At 50.5% G+C, this 14,564-nt stretch overlaps 1 protein-coding gene across 1 annotated transcript; it reads right to left on the bottom strand.

Annotated features, from left to right (window-relative positions):
* Positions 1-7,383: 7,383 nt before the first annotated feature.
* Positions 7,384-8,775, bottom strand: AKAP5 (A-kinase anchoring protein 5; the record flags this gene model as incomplete). Its single annotated transcript, XM_080345886.1, has 1 exon — positions 7,384-8,775. The coding sequence occupies one exon, from the start codon at positions 8,773-8,775 to the stop codon at positions 7,384-7,386; it is 1,392 nt and encodes a 463-aa protein (XP_080202012.1).
* Positions 8,776-14,564: the final 5,789 nt, after the last annotated feature.

Raw genomic sequence — 14,564 nt, 5'->3', positions numbered from 1 at the left:
TCATTGAATGGGACCACGAACTATCAGTGGCCAGGATGGGAGGCTTTTTTCTTGGCTTGTCAAAACCCTCCCATGGCAATCTGCAGGTCGTGCCATTCTGCTGTGATCACCTTCAGCTTTGCTGTTTCGTAAAACCCAGCCTTTTCTTTCCCCTCTTGTATGCCAAGGACTGCTACCGAGTGGGTTCCCCAGCAAATATATTCTGAGCAATAAGAAACTGGGAGAAAAAAGGTAAAGAGGATGGATCTGCCCTAAATTACATGCCAGTTAGATATTTACAACCAGGGTTGTGTCAGGACTGAATTCCTTGAGTTGCAATTGCAGCATTTATCAGATTTGCATATTTCATTAAGAAAAAATAATGACATGACTTCAAAAGCAGCTTAAGAGAGGAAATATTTCCACTAACTATTCTAAATAAGACACTGAACCCTCAGAACAAAGGCAGAGCAACGCTCAAAACCTCGTCTGCTGAATTAGGTTGGTTTTGACCCAAGCTGAGCCACCCTGGGAAGCTTTGCAGAGCTCGGGGCAGCCCATGCGTAGCTTTACCCTCCCAGGATGCAGAGGCCAATGCTGCTAAAGGCTTCCAGCAGCAATCAGGTGGATTCTAGTCTGTGCTAACCCACCTGTTACTGGGACAAACAGCATAAAATGTACTATAAAGCCCTCTGTCCCTCCTGGTGCTGGATTTGCCACTCACCCCTAGGAAGATGTAGAATCATAGAATCATGGAATGTCCTGAGTTGGAAGGGAACCACAAGCATCATCGAGTCCAACTCCTGTCCCTGCATGGGACAACCCCACAGGTCACACCGTGTGTCTGAGGGTGTCGTCCAGTCTCTTCTTGAACACTGTCAGGTTTGGGGCCGTGACACCTCCCTGGGGAGCCTGTTCCAGTGTCCAGCACCCTCTGGGTGAACAACCTTTCCTAATGTCCAATCTAAACCTCCCCTGGGACATCTTCCTGCCATTCCCTCGGGTTCTGTCATTGTAAAGCTGGCTGTAGGCACCGGGACAGGCAAACCAGGGCCACAAACCACCAGGGTGATGCAGGGGAGAGGCGTTATGACAAGGACAACCACAGTGTCACCCATTGAGCTAGGCCTCCCTATGGTGCCAGCACTGGGGGTGCAGCCCTGCCAAGCTCCAGCTGAAAGTGCCGCTGTGCCGGGGGTGGAGGCTGATGCTCAGTGTCACCTCCCTTAACCCACAGCCATCCTAGGAGGGACACGCTCCGGCAACCATCGCCTCCACCACCCCGCAGCAACACCAGACCCAGCAGAGCAGGCACCAAACCTGTCATTAGGGGCCAAGCATCCCCTACCAGCCTCTGTTTACCCCGACGGTGCGGTTGTGAGCCGCTTACTCATCGCTTTGATGCGCAGGGTGCAGGTGTGCATTCCTGTTGTGCCTGTTGCACACGCCTGCCGGCCCCGCATGGCAGAGCCAGCCGGTCCACCAGCCTGCGGTGTCATGCCCGCGGGCTCACAGCTGCTCTACAAACTTCAGGGAGACTCGGGACGAGAGACTTTCAGCACTTTGGCCTTCCCTGCTTTGCTCTGGCTCGCAAACTAAATGCAAATTCAGCTGCAGGCTGGCTGGGCTGCAATGAAGCGCTGTTCAGCATCCGCCCGCGCTGCAAGGAGAACGCCCGGCGCCTTTGCGCAGCGGCAGTCTGGGGAGGTTTTGGCAGGCGGAGAGGCTGCTGGCAGGAGCACGGGGACGCATCGCTCCTCCTCCCCGCTGGGGATGCTCAGAAGCACCGTAGGAGTCGGAGTTCTTGCGCTTCCCACCCAGCTGCCATCGCACCAGTCGCACATCGTGCAGAGCTGTCACGGCACTGAGCCTTGACGCATCGGTACATCGGTCTCGTGTCTTCGTTAAAATGGCAAACAGTGAGAGCAAACGTGACACGAATGACTGTCGTTAGCTCGTGGAGGTGACATGCCTCTCAAGATTAAAATTTGCCCTCTGGGACAATGGCAAAGTGATTCTCGGGGTGTCCATGCACTGGAAAGGACTTGGAGCTGGGAGGGCACCACCCAAAAGGACACCGGCACCTGCAGAAGGGACTCTGCTGGGTCACCCACCTTAGCAAGGGGGTGTCTCCTCTTCCAGAATAAAGAGATTAGAAAGGGTGATCTCAGCTAAATGTAACTCATGGGCTGATGGGGTGACTGCCAGTCAGCTCTAGCGACAGATGATACTTTCATCTCAGCAATCTGAATTGCAAAACGTGTTTACTTAACGTCTCCCTCCCTTTTGTATCCAGCCTGTTTGTCAGTTTTTATGTAACAAAACCTATTTTAAAATGCTGGGTTTGGGTATTCTTGCTGAAATCCACTTTCCAGCTAAATGGACTTTCACCCCATTGCAAGAAAATCCCGTCATTTGGCACAGAACTGCACCCGTCACAACTCTCTGCAAAGAAAAAGAAACGTGAAAGTTGTGCCTGCTAAAATAGTTAACCTATATTGTTGCGGAAATAACTGTATAAGAAATAACATCCTCTGATTATATGTTTTTTTAAATCATATTTAATATTATATAAAGATTTTATCTGGTTGCAAACGGAAGTATTTCATGACTCTAATACCACCCAACAAGGGCTAACGAGAACCATTTCTCTGGCAAATAAAACTGTAGATGTAGAACAATATTAAAGCAAATTATTTAAATCAATCTGTTCTCTGGGAGCATTTCTTCATTTTGAGTCATTCATGTTGAAACTCTGCATGTATAAGACAGGCAATGTTAGGGCTTTGCTGCTCCTAACACATGGGGTAATCAGCAGGGTCCGGCTTCCATCCACCCATCCCAAGCACAGAACGGGGTTCCTGTGTATTTCACAAACCTACTCAATTTCTTATACGCATTTGTGAAGACAAAACAAAGCAAACAAACAAAAAACCCCACCAAAATATTATATTTTAATTTTTATACAGAATCACACATAAGAAAATGCTCATCGTTTATGCAGAGACAGCACATTCAACTCAAACGCTGGATTCCTGGCTGCTGTGGATTTGGTCCTTTGAAGTCTACGGAGCTGCCGTGACCTTCAGCAGCTGGAGATCTGGCCCTAAGCGGTCTGCACATTTTTAATGCATTTTTGGCGTCCCAGGGCAGGAAAGAGAATGCAGTATTTGTTCATGCCACCATTGTCTACCAGCAATTTCCACAAGGAACTTTTCAGGGGATACACTTGTTTTCTGCTGCGCTCAGTGTTGACATAACAGGAAAGCTTTTTATCTCCCTGGAAGCCTCCCTGGGCACAAGTTATACTATTTAAACACTCTTTTCTTTGCTACTAATATAAAACAGCTGTGGGAAATGAAAATATTGAATGACACGGCAAAGCAGGGATAAGGGACTTGCTGAATATAAAGCTGGATTGTCCCTGCCGAGGAGGGTGATGGAAACATCTGGGAGAAAAGCAGCAGCACAGGCCGTGGGGTGAGCAGAAGAACCAAATAATTTAAGATGCTGCTGCAAAGCAACCACTTCCATAATGTCAAGGGGCAGCAAGCAAAGAACTCCTGGACGAGGAGCCAGGTGCCCCAAAAGCAGTCTGAATGAGGTTATAAGAAACCAAGTTCATGTATTATTCCAGTTTCTTTCAGCTGTTGGTGAGGAATGTCCTAAAGCCAGGTCACCCTTTGGTGCTCTGGCACAATCACTCGTGTTCTCACAGGTTTCCTGGCCTAATACTCCCTTGCGATAGTAAATTTATCATTCGTCCTCTGAAAGAATAAATGTTTTATTAATGCTCAACTCTCTAATCATAATGAAGGAGTAGACAGTCTTAATTAAGTAATTAGCCGCTGTTATGAGTCTGTATTTTGTTCTGTAGACCTGAAAGAACAAATAGTATTAATACTACTAAAAAAGTATATGTTTTTTTTTCTGTATGTTATAAAGTGAAAGATGTTACGAAAAAAAAATAAATAGGTTGTGGGATCTTTTTGCGCTGTAACAGAACGTGCCAAAGCACCGAACTCGCTGCTCCCCATCCCGAGGTGCTGGCCCCACCGCGGTCCCGCTCACCACCAAACCACATCTGGGAATAGCAACCTGGAGCCTTGGGAGCAGAAAGCCTGAACCAGCAGCTTGTGGAGAAAACCCAACCCAACCCAACCCAACCCCGTGGGATGGGCAAGACCTGTGTCACTCCACGTGCAGCGGGGTTTGATCCTGGTCTGTCTGCAGAGCCTCAACGCTTTCCAGGGTGTGCAATAGGGCATTGAACTGTTGGGCAGCAGGACGGCTTTTCTTGGCCACTGGAGATCTGTGATCCTTCACAAATACCTTATAGCAGTCCCTGGGCAGGCAGGAATCTGCGGTGGAAATTACTGACCAGCAAACAAAAGGAAACCTTATAAAAGGAGCATAGGAGGAGCAAGCGTCCAAACAATTCAGGTCTGCTACCAGCTTTAAGATTTCTTTCTGCTCACCGAACGGCTGCCTGAAAAGCTGGGCACATCAGAGCACCACTGTAAGTTTATCCTTTCATATATAAAATCTCTCCAGAGCTGCCCACTCAATCACAAGGCAAGAAAACAACAGGTACATTCAGCTTTAATGAAATAATCATCAGTTATATGTACAGCTATAACCGAGGGGAAAAAACAGCTACAGAAAGGGTGCAAACACAACCCTGGATACAGAGCAACAGGCGCAGGGGCCACGCTGGACCAAAGCATTTCTGCCCTTCTCCTACTTTTGAAGACATGTTTCTCCTAAAAGGCAATACTGAAATACAAGAAATCTCAAAACTGCTTAGCGGGCTGACAGAAGATGACAGCCTGGCCCCGCGGGGTCATTTTGGGTTTCTTCACCAGAACCCCAGACATTGTCCTCCGCAGCTGACACCAGCGGGGTCCCACAGAGATGCTGCAGCCCTTTGCTTGGCACCAACTGGCCGCGGTGCCCGGTGTGATCCCGTGCAATCCCGTCAGCAGCCTCCAGCACCAGCACGGCTCTTCCACAGTGCTGCGGCAGCTCCAGAGTACATACCAAGGTCCTCAGAGAGTGCCTCTCAAAACCACGGCAAAATACTTGGAAGAACCAGTGTGAAGTACGGAGCCATGAAAATTGTACACACTGAAGTATCAATATCTGATAAATTATCAAATAAATTCACAGAAGAAGAAACCTTTTGTTGTTGTTGTTTTTTCTACATCCTCTGATTTTTCCTTAAGTTTTACTTGCACAGAAACAAGCCGTGGCACTCACTGCTCGCAGTCCTCTCGTAACAACAGAGAGGCTTTATCAAACTTTAAAATGTGGTTGCGCACCAGGTACCAGGAAAGTTTACAGCCCTTGTATTTGAACAGAAATCCAAATCCTAGGCTGGGAAGGGAAATCTCAGTGAACCGCCTATGGTCAGTGAGCAATTGCCAAGCGAGGCTGCTATTTCTGTATCGGCTGAGAAATACACAGGAGAATTTTCTCAGAACAGGCTGACTTGCCTGCAGCTGTACATAAATCCCAGCTGCTCAGATGCAATCCAAAATTATTAAAAGGCTCTTTTCTCTTGGAGAGCTGGTAGTTAGAGGCGACGCTCACACACACACACACACTATGCTGGTGCAAACCCCGTCAGAGAAGGGTATTTGGTGGGTTTTTGATGGCAATTGGCCTGTCTAGGCAGTTTACAGCCGTGTCCCCAGGCTCTCACATCTAGATGTTTTCCCTGAGGACTTTGGTAAGATCTCTCTGGCATTTCCCTGCGTGTTTCAGAGCAAGCTACATGGCGTGCCGGAGCCAGCCGGAGCCCGCTGGAGCAATGCACATTTCCCAGGGGATGCGCGGACTCACTGAAGCCGAGTGGGCTTTGCTGTGCGGGGGGAGCCTTGCGGAACAGGCTGCCCCCAGCACCCAGGGACACTGGCAGTGCTCAGACCAACTCTCCTCCCCACTCACAGCCATCCCAGCGCCAGCAGAACATCACAGCTACCCAGACTATGTAAACACGGAGGCAAGAGAATCATAGAATCACAGAATCATAGAACAGTTTGGGTTGGAAGGGACCTTCAAAGCTCATCTAGTCAAACCTCCCTGCCATGAGCAGGGACATCTTCACCCAGATCAGGTTGCTCAGAGCCCCGTCCAGCCTGGCCTGGGATGTCTCCAGGGATGGGGCATCCACCACCTCTCTGGCCAACCTGGGCCAGGCTCTCACCATCCTCTCATAAAAAATCTATTCCTCGTTCTTAGCCTGAATCTCCCCTCTTTTATTTTAAAACCATCACCCCTTGTCCTATTGCAACAGGCCCTGCTAAAAGGTCTGTCCCCACCTTTCTCATCAGCCCCTTTTAAGTATGGAAAGGCCACAATAAGGTCTCCCTGGAGCCTTTTCTTCTTCAGACTGAACAACCCCAATCTCTCAGCCTAGCTGACTGCTAACATGCATGCAGCTCACTGCTATTTATATCACATGCCTTATATCAAAAATATGCTCCATCCAAGGAGAGCTTCACCACGACATCGTGACTGGGGTGGAGCGAGGCGAAGGATGCAGAGGGGCTGGCTGCAGCAGGCACGTTCCTGCCCAGCCCGCACCACCAATGCCGCTGGGAATTCTGCCCATTGAGTTTAATGGTGCGAGAACGAGCCCCCAGCAAACGAAGCGATGTCGTTTTCTTGGCATTCGCGCAGCTTGGGGTCAGCAAGGCGAGCGGCTGATGCTGTGCCTTAACGTGTCTGGTAATGCACAGGCTGCTTGTGACAGGGGAAGAGGACAAATGGAAAACGTCGCTCGCTGCAACCATCCAGCTTCATGCGACGTGACAGCAGGGGTGACGCAGCTTCTGGCATCTGTACGTAGCAAGTACCTGTTTGCAATACTAAACACTGGCCTGAGCATGTCAGGCATTGATGTTTTTGTGTTAACATTGCAGTCACTTCATCCTCCCTCGTCTCCACCGAAGCCCAGGGCAAACCTCCAGCCCTGTCCAACGTGCCCCGAATCCAGCCCAGCAGCAGGTTGGGTGCTCAGCACCTCTCGAGACCTTTTGCTAAACACATGGTGCATACAGATCTACAGCATGAACAGCAGGGATACCTGGCATGGATGGTGGCAGAGACGTGGCCTTAATTTAAAAACACCACTAGATGAAAACACAGTTGCTGCAACACCTTCATTTTCCCGCAGCTGCGGCTGATGGCACTGCCTGAAGCCCCAGCCCCAGGGGACAGGCTGTGCGTAGCAGGGTCCGTCCCACAGCCCAGGATCCATTTCACATAGACACACAACTGAACTGGCATGCAGAATTAACTACACCTCGGCCCCGGGAGCCCTTCAAGCTTTCTCCCCCCCAGGCCAAATGGAGTTTTAAATCACTCCCTGTACTCTTTATTTTGGGGTCATCACTGCCATCACAGAAAACTGTTGTGTTTATTCTGTTCCAGAGCCATTTCGCTGACTAGCTGCTCGATGGATGACTGAATGGCCGCCTTCACGAGGGAAGATGCCGTTTCAATGAGGAGCAATTCGTACTGCTCCCCAGTTCTGTGCCCATGGTCACCTGGACCTTTCTCCTCTGCCTGGGGACCACCACCAGCCTCAGGGCCCTCTTTTGTACCAAAATCAAAGCTCTCGCTTGATTTTTTATTCCCTCTTTGCTTCTTGCGGTGCAAAAGCGGGGATGGCTCGTAGGCCTGGTCAGAGTCAGTGTTGTCAGAGTCCTCGGCTTCGGTGACAGTGATGACAATGCCAACTCCAGTGCCCATGCTTGCTGCTAAACTCACCTGCTGGCTGGAGCAGCCCTGCACGCTCACATCATCTTTAAATGCCGACTGACTGAAATCCATTACAGTTTCTTCGGCTTTGCACTCCTCGGGAAGATTTACACTCTTTTCTGATTCATCCCCTTCAGGCAGCTCTTTGCAGGCATCAGGGATTTCCTGCAGCTCCGTGGTTTCAGGGGTGCTGTCGGGTTGACCCTTGCAAACAGGCGCTTCGGGAGCAGCTTCCCCACATTCCGCATGGACTGTGTTTTGGGGCAGGGTCCCCTCCGGTGGTGCCTCCCGGGCTGTTTCATTAACTGTCTCTGCCTCAGTTACCTCTGACTGAGCCGGGCACTCTGTATGTTCCTCTGCATCGGGTGTGGGCTCTACGGGCTCGCTCTTCCCAACAGAGTTGGCGCTTTCCTTCACCGTCTCCTGGTCCTCCTCCGCAGAGACTGGACTGAAGGATTCAGACTTATCCGGCGGGGCCAAATCCTCCGTCTCTTCACTAGCTTTATTCGAAATGCCCATCACCTCATTTGCTTGCACGCTGCCCTCCGAATCCTCCACGGCTTCAGAGGGGCTGAGCTTTTTCTTGCTTCTGGAGAACCGTACACAGGGCATCTTCACTCCAGAGCTGACCCGTTTCTTTGGGACGCCTTGTGCGCGGCCGTCCTCAGCATCCACCTCCAGCTGCACTCGGGAATCGGAGGGCACCTTCTTCCGCGAGGAGGATTTTTGCCTTCTCCGAGGTCTTGCGAGGTTTTTGATGGCTGCCCAGGCTCCTCTGGAGGATCGCGATTGATTAGAAACTGTGGCCTCCCCTTGGTCGGTGCTGATACATTGGCTTTTCTCTTCCGAGGCTTCTTCACACGCATCCTTCACGCTCTGCCCTTTCTTACACGACTTCTTCCGCTTCTTAAAACAGAGCATGGAGGGTTTTTCTGTCCGTTCCTCTGACGGGGAACACGTTGCCCCTGTGCTGTGAGTCTCTACCTCTCTTGGGTTCTCCATTTGAATTTCCTTAGCTGCCTTCGCCATATTCACTCCTCTCCTTTGTTTGTGTTATATCACCGATTTTCTTGATTAGTGCATCAGACACAGGAACTGCAGAGACGCTCAAACTGCATTTTGTTTCCCCAAAATTGTTTCCAAAACAATGTTAGTTGCTTTTTAACGAGCGGATGTGGCAGTGAAGAGAAGTTCTGCTGAAGCTATTGCATCCACTTTGTAACTCCCACTTTGTCTTATTACTCACTTTATCACTTCTCCAAGGAATCCTGGGTAGATGTGAAGCTGAACCTGCTTCTCCTTGGCTTTGCTGGCCAGAGTCACTCTCACCTCCAGGACAATCCACTTAACTTGAGCTTGGTCTAACAACACAACTATTTAATTGCCAGTCTGACATTATTGTTGGGTTTTTTTGTTCCCCAAAGGATGACAAATCAAGCCAAGAGTAACAGTTTTTATTCACCCCACGGACCTGGAAAGAACTTGCACTTTCTCAGCTATCTGTAATTCCACATTGCACAGGGAGCTTGATTGAAGCACCAGTAAAACCAGCGGCAGCCAGTGGCTGTTTTCTGCCCCTCAGTGACAAGGTCAGACGCTGCTTAGTCTCGGCTTTGCTCTCTGCTTCAGTTCCCCTCGCAGGCTGTGTGAGGTTTGCTGCGAAGCGTGGCCGACACTTCCATCTCTTATCTGTAACACAATGAACAAATGATAAGACCTGCAGAGCATTTTTTTTTTTAAAGTATTAATAAGTTCTTTTTAAAAATATTTCATTTTGGGAGGCAGACCAGGGCTGGAAAAGCAGTTCTACGCCTGGATGCACCATGGCAGTTTTTTCCACTAATTAGCATCATTATCCAAAGGCAAAATAAGGCCACCAAGATGCTCAGTGATGTTCCACAGAAAAAAAAATGCTATTTTGCTATTTTGTGTGGTAAAAGGGGACTTTTTTTTTTTTAACTGCCCATGTTATGGCTAACATATATTATACACACAAATGCATATATTTTCTTGTACAGTTAGCTCAATCTTTTCCCCACTGTTCCATATGCACTCATAGTTCCAGCTAGGGAAATTACACCCTGAGACAGCAGATATTTTTATCTTTAATGCACCATATGACAATATGCAAAAACACAGAATACAAAAAGGAGGCTTGTGGAATACAAAAGCGAAATCACATGGCAAGAAGGGAGCTTATTGATACTACGTGCATGCCTTCCATGGCAACCTCAATTAACACTGCATGTGTTCATCAAACAAATGACATTGTAAGATATATGTCACCTTTAAAAAAAAAAAGCGCTGCCTTAAATATCATCGGAACCTTTTTTGATATAAAGATGCAAAAACGTGTTACTGCAAACAGTCCAACTTCTCTGGGACTGGCTCAGTGACTCTAGGCAAATCTTTACGCAGGGTTTTGTACTCTGCTTTCAAGTAGTAAGATGATTAAAAAGGGGGCTCCGGCGGGGCGTGCTCCCCCGCGGAGCGGGGGGAAAATGAGCTGACAGAGGCGGGTGTGAGGGAGAGAAGCCGGAGCTGCCCCGAGCGGAGCCCCCAGCCCGGGAAGTTCCGGGGGCGTCCGCGGGAGCCGCCCCATGAGTCCCCCCCGCCCCGGGCAACGGGCACCCCCGAAAGCCGAACCCCTCCCGGGGGGTGCTGGTGAGTGGGGGGGGCTCTTCGGGCAGCGACCGCGGCTGCAGGGCCCGGGCCGGGAACCCCACGCGTGTCACCTCCCCCGCGGAATCCCGAGGCGCTGCCCGCCCCCGCCGCGCCCCTCGCCTTCCCCGCGCCCTCACCTGCGGCTCCGCTCCGCTCCGCACCGCTCCGCACCGCACCGCCGCCACCGCCTCCCGCCGCAGCCGCGCCCCCCGGGCCGGCGGGGAGGGCGCTGCCGGCAGCCCCCCGCCCTCCGCCGCCAGCCCCCGGCCCGCCCCCCGGCACCGGGCGGTGCTGCGGGAAGCTGCTCGCAGCTCCGGAGAGCAGCGGGGCTGGGGAAGGAAGGGCCGCCCGGGACCCCGGCTCCGCATGGGGGGCATCCCCCGTCCTCCTGCAGGGAAGCGTCTCTCCTCGTTTGCAGGGCAGCATCCCGTGCTTTGTGCAAGGTGGCGTCCCGCCCTCGAATGGGACAGCACCCCCACTTCTGGCGGGGCAGCACCCCTCTGTGCAAGGCAGCGTCTTTCTCTGCTTGTGGGGCAGGAGCCCTCTTTGCAAGGCAGCATTACTGAACAGCTGCCCAGGGAAGCAGTGGCGTCGCCATCCCTGGAGGGGTTTAAAAGGTGTTTAGACGAGATTCTTAGGGACATGGTTTAGTACTAGAGTTAGGTGATGGTTGCACTCGATGATCCTGAGGGTCTCTTGCAACCAAAATGATTCTATGATCTTTCTGTGCTTGTGGGGCAGGATCCCTCTCCCTCTCGCAGAAGAACCTTTCCTCCCCTCCCAGGCTGTGCACAGCAGCAGCACACACAAAAAACACACATGAGGCAAAAGGTCTTCCAGGGACTGAGCTGTGGTTTTCACTTTGGATCCCCACGCACGCTCCAGAGGGACCGCTGGCATTTGAGAATCCGGCAATTGCCTGGCTGTGGGGGAACCGAGGGGTCTCGCTCTTGGCAGCTGTTTTTGTTTTGTCCTACCCAATACCTTTGTAGCTTTAAACACACACAGTGTGGGTCACCACAGGAGCTACACCTTCAGAGCTGGTGGCAAGGACAGCCAGTTCTTGGGTTTAAGCTAATCTTCGTCCAACACACCAGAGAAAGTACCACTTTCATATAGGCCTTTTTTTTTCCTCCATAGCAGCTGAGATCTGACTTTAAAAAATTGCATCTCCAGCTGTTATGATTGATGGGAGGGCCTCTGGAAAAAGGACTGCCGAGTACAGCTGCTGAGCTACATGGAGCTATAGTTTGAGATGCCTGAATGTCCCCATTCATCTCCACGGGGAGCTGACTGACACCCACAAACGTTTTAAGGACGTTAACTACTTCACAGCGTGTTTGCACGTAAGAAATCAGGCAAGCAGCACACTCGAACCTGCAAGTGCTTTCCAGTGCACACCAGCCTTAGAAATATACACATGGCCTCCCGCTCTAGTTTCATTGTGGAAAAAAAGGTACAAAATGGGTTTGTTGGGCTGAAATGTGGATCAAGCAACAATAAGGAATCACTTTTTAAAAAAGCTCCTCTATGTGTCTGCTCATGTTCACTCAGGGTAATAATCTTCATCTAGAAATGGCTTCTCTCTCGGGGTGGGCAGTGGTTATAATTACGATCCGGTTCTCCACTAAAGCTGAGCAAGGCCCCTCAGCAAGAGGAGATTGTCCCTCGTGGCAGCTGGAGGCAGGAAAGCGGGCAGCGGTAACGAGGATGGCTAAAGAGGATGGTGAATGCGAGGATGGGCAGTGTGCTGCCTTGGGGGCGACGTGAGGGCGGCAGGCCTCATCAACCCCCTTCTGAAACGCCTGGCACGGAATTCAATTACTCCTGCTGCTCCAGGGGAAGATGGCAGCACCAAAGGCTGTGGCGCAAGGGAAATACATGATAGGGTCTGTAGCAAGCAGAGGATCTGCTTGGAAGATGGATAAGCCTGAAAGAAGCTGGGAGGAGTGGCTGACACGCCAGAAGGCTGTGCTGCCATCCAGAGACCTGGACAGGCTGGAGAGTTGGGCGGGGAAAAATTTAATGAAATATAACGAGGGAAAGTGTAGAGTATTGCATCTGGGTAGGAACAACTGCAGGTTCCAGTATAAGTTGGGGAATGACCTATTAGAGAGCAGTGTAGGGGAAAGGGACCTGGGGGTCCTGGTGGACAGCAGGATGACCATGAGCCAGCACTGTGCCCTTGTGGTCAGGAAGGCCAATGGTACCTGGGGTGTATTAGAAGGGGGGTGGTTAGTAGGTCAAGAGAGGTTCTCCTTCCCCTCTACTGTGCCCTGGTGAGACCCCATCTGGAATATTGTGTCCAGTTCTGGGCCCTTAGTTCCAGAAGGACAGGGAACTGCTGGAGAGAGTCCAGCGCAGGGTAACGGAGATGCTGAAGGGAGTGGAGCATCTCCCCTGTGAGGAAAGGCTGAGGGAGCTCTTTAGCTTGGAGAAGACTGTGGGGTGACCTCATTCATGTTTATAAATATATAAAGGGTGAGTGTCAGGAGGATGGAGCCAGGCTCTTCTCGGTAACAACCAATTATAGGACAAGGGGTAATGGGTTTAAACTGGAACACAAGAGGTTCCACTTAAATTTGAGAAGAAACTTCTTCTCAGTGAGGGTGACAGACACTGGCCCAGGCTGCCCAAGGAGGCTGTGGAGTCTTCTACTCTGGAGACATTCAAACCCGCCTGGACACCTTCCTGTGTAACCTCATCTGGGTGTTTCTGCTCCAGCAGGGGGATTGGACTGGATGAGCTTTCAAGGTCCCTTCCAATCCCTGACATTCTGTGATTCTGTGATTCAATGTAGGCCCACCCTGGCCCAGCCATAGGCTCTGGTTTTCTTTCTGGGCCCACACTGAAGTGCTGGCGACATCCAGCAAGCCAGCCAAGCAACAATTTCTCCTTTTCCTTTTGTCCCTATCACTAGTTGAAAACACAGATTTGTTTCTTGTATGACGTGATGCAGGACTCTCATTACAGCACAGCTGGCGGAACGGATGTCCGTAACATCTCTGGGCCCACAAACAGCCCACAGAGAACAAATTGGCGCATAATTAGTTTTTTCTCTAGGCAACAGAAGAGAAGACAACCTTCCTATATTTAGTTAGAAGAAACGAAGTGTCATTTGTGTCCTATTTGATAGGGCAAGAACTAGCCAGCATACTTAGTTGCAAAGGAGAGAATCAAGAAAAAAACAACCTGTTTATGTATCAGAAGACCAAAGTAGGGTTGCTGGAGAGCTCACATCCCCCTAGGTTGAAAGGGGAGGTTAGGAAAGCATCCCCACTAAGCTCTAGTACCCTTGGGGCTGGTTTATGGCCCTTATGCTTTGTCACCACCAGTCCCGCTGTGCATAGCGAGCCGCTGCTTTGCCTCACTGCAGGAGGTGGACGAGCGACCTCTTGAACCATCTCTCTCAAGCACATGTCGATGAGCTCATGCTAAACTAAAAGGAGGCTAATCTTAGCATAAATTTGCACTTATCCCATCTTTCATAAGCATAAAACGAAGGTGGAACACAGAGCGCTCGCAGGAAAGCAGCGTGGCAGGGAAGATGAAACGTAGGAGCTGACAGCAGACTTGGCAGCGGCAGCTCTGGCAACGTGCTCCACGGGGAGGCTGGGACAAGGTGACACAGGTGACAAGGTGCTTTCAGCTGGGCACAGGGTCTGAGGCAGCAACTGGGGAGCACACTGACCCCTTCCAAGTGGCCAGTAACTCCTCAGCTGAACACCACGGAAAAGAGAATTTTAACAGGCTGTGAATGCATCTCAAATGCTCTTATGATGATTTAAGCTGTTCTGTCTGCTCCTGTGACAACCAGGTAGTTTTTATACAATTATTCTCCCCTCTTGAATAACTTGAGTGATGCAGATATCTCCATAAATATACACAGGATCTGTGTACTACAGATGCGCCCTTACATTGGTGCACACCTACAGCCTGATTCTCTCAGTTCTCACCCAAATCGGGATGTTTTTAGATTCAGTTCCGATGCAAGCAGATGGGCTCTGCAAGTCTCAACTCAGATCTTTCGCAGTCAGCTGTGAGTATCTAAAATTCATGGAATAATTCAGGTAGTTTATTTCCTATGGATGACACACATCATTTAGGGAAGGAAACAAGATTAAACACACACACACACACACACACACACACAC

Source organism: Nesoenas mayeri (assembly GCF_963082525.1).
Source record: "Nesoenas mayeri genome assembly, chromosome: 5".
Taxonomy (NCBI): Eukaryota; Metazoa; Chordata; class Aves; order Columbiformes; family Columbidae; genus Nesoenas; species Nesoenas mayeri.
The sequence above is the reverse complement of the archived record's forward strand: the minus strand, read 5'-3'. Positions and strand labels throughout refer to the sequence as shown.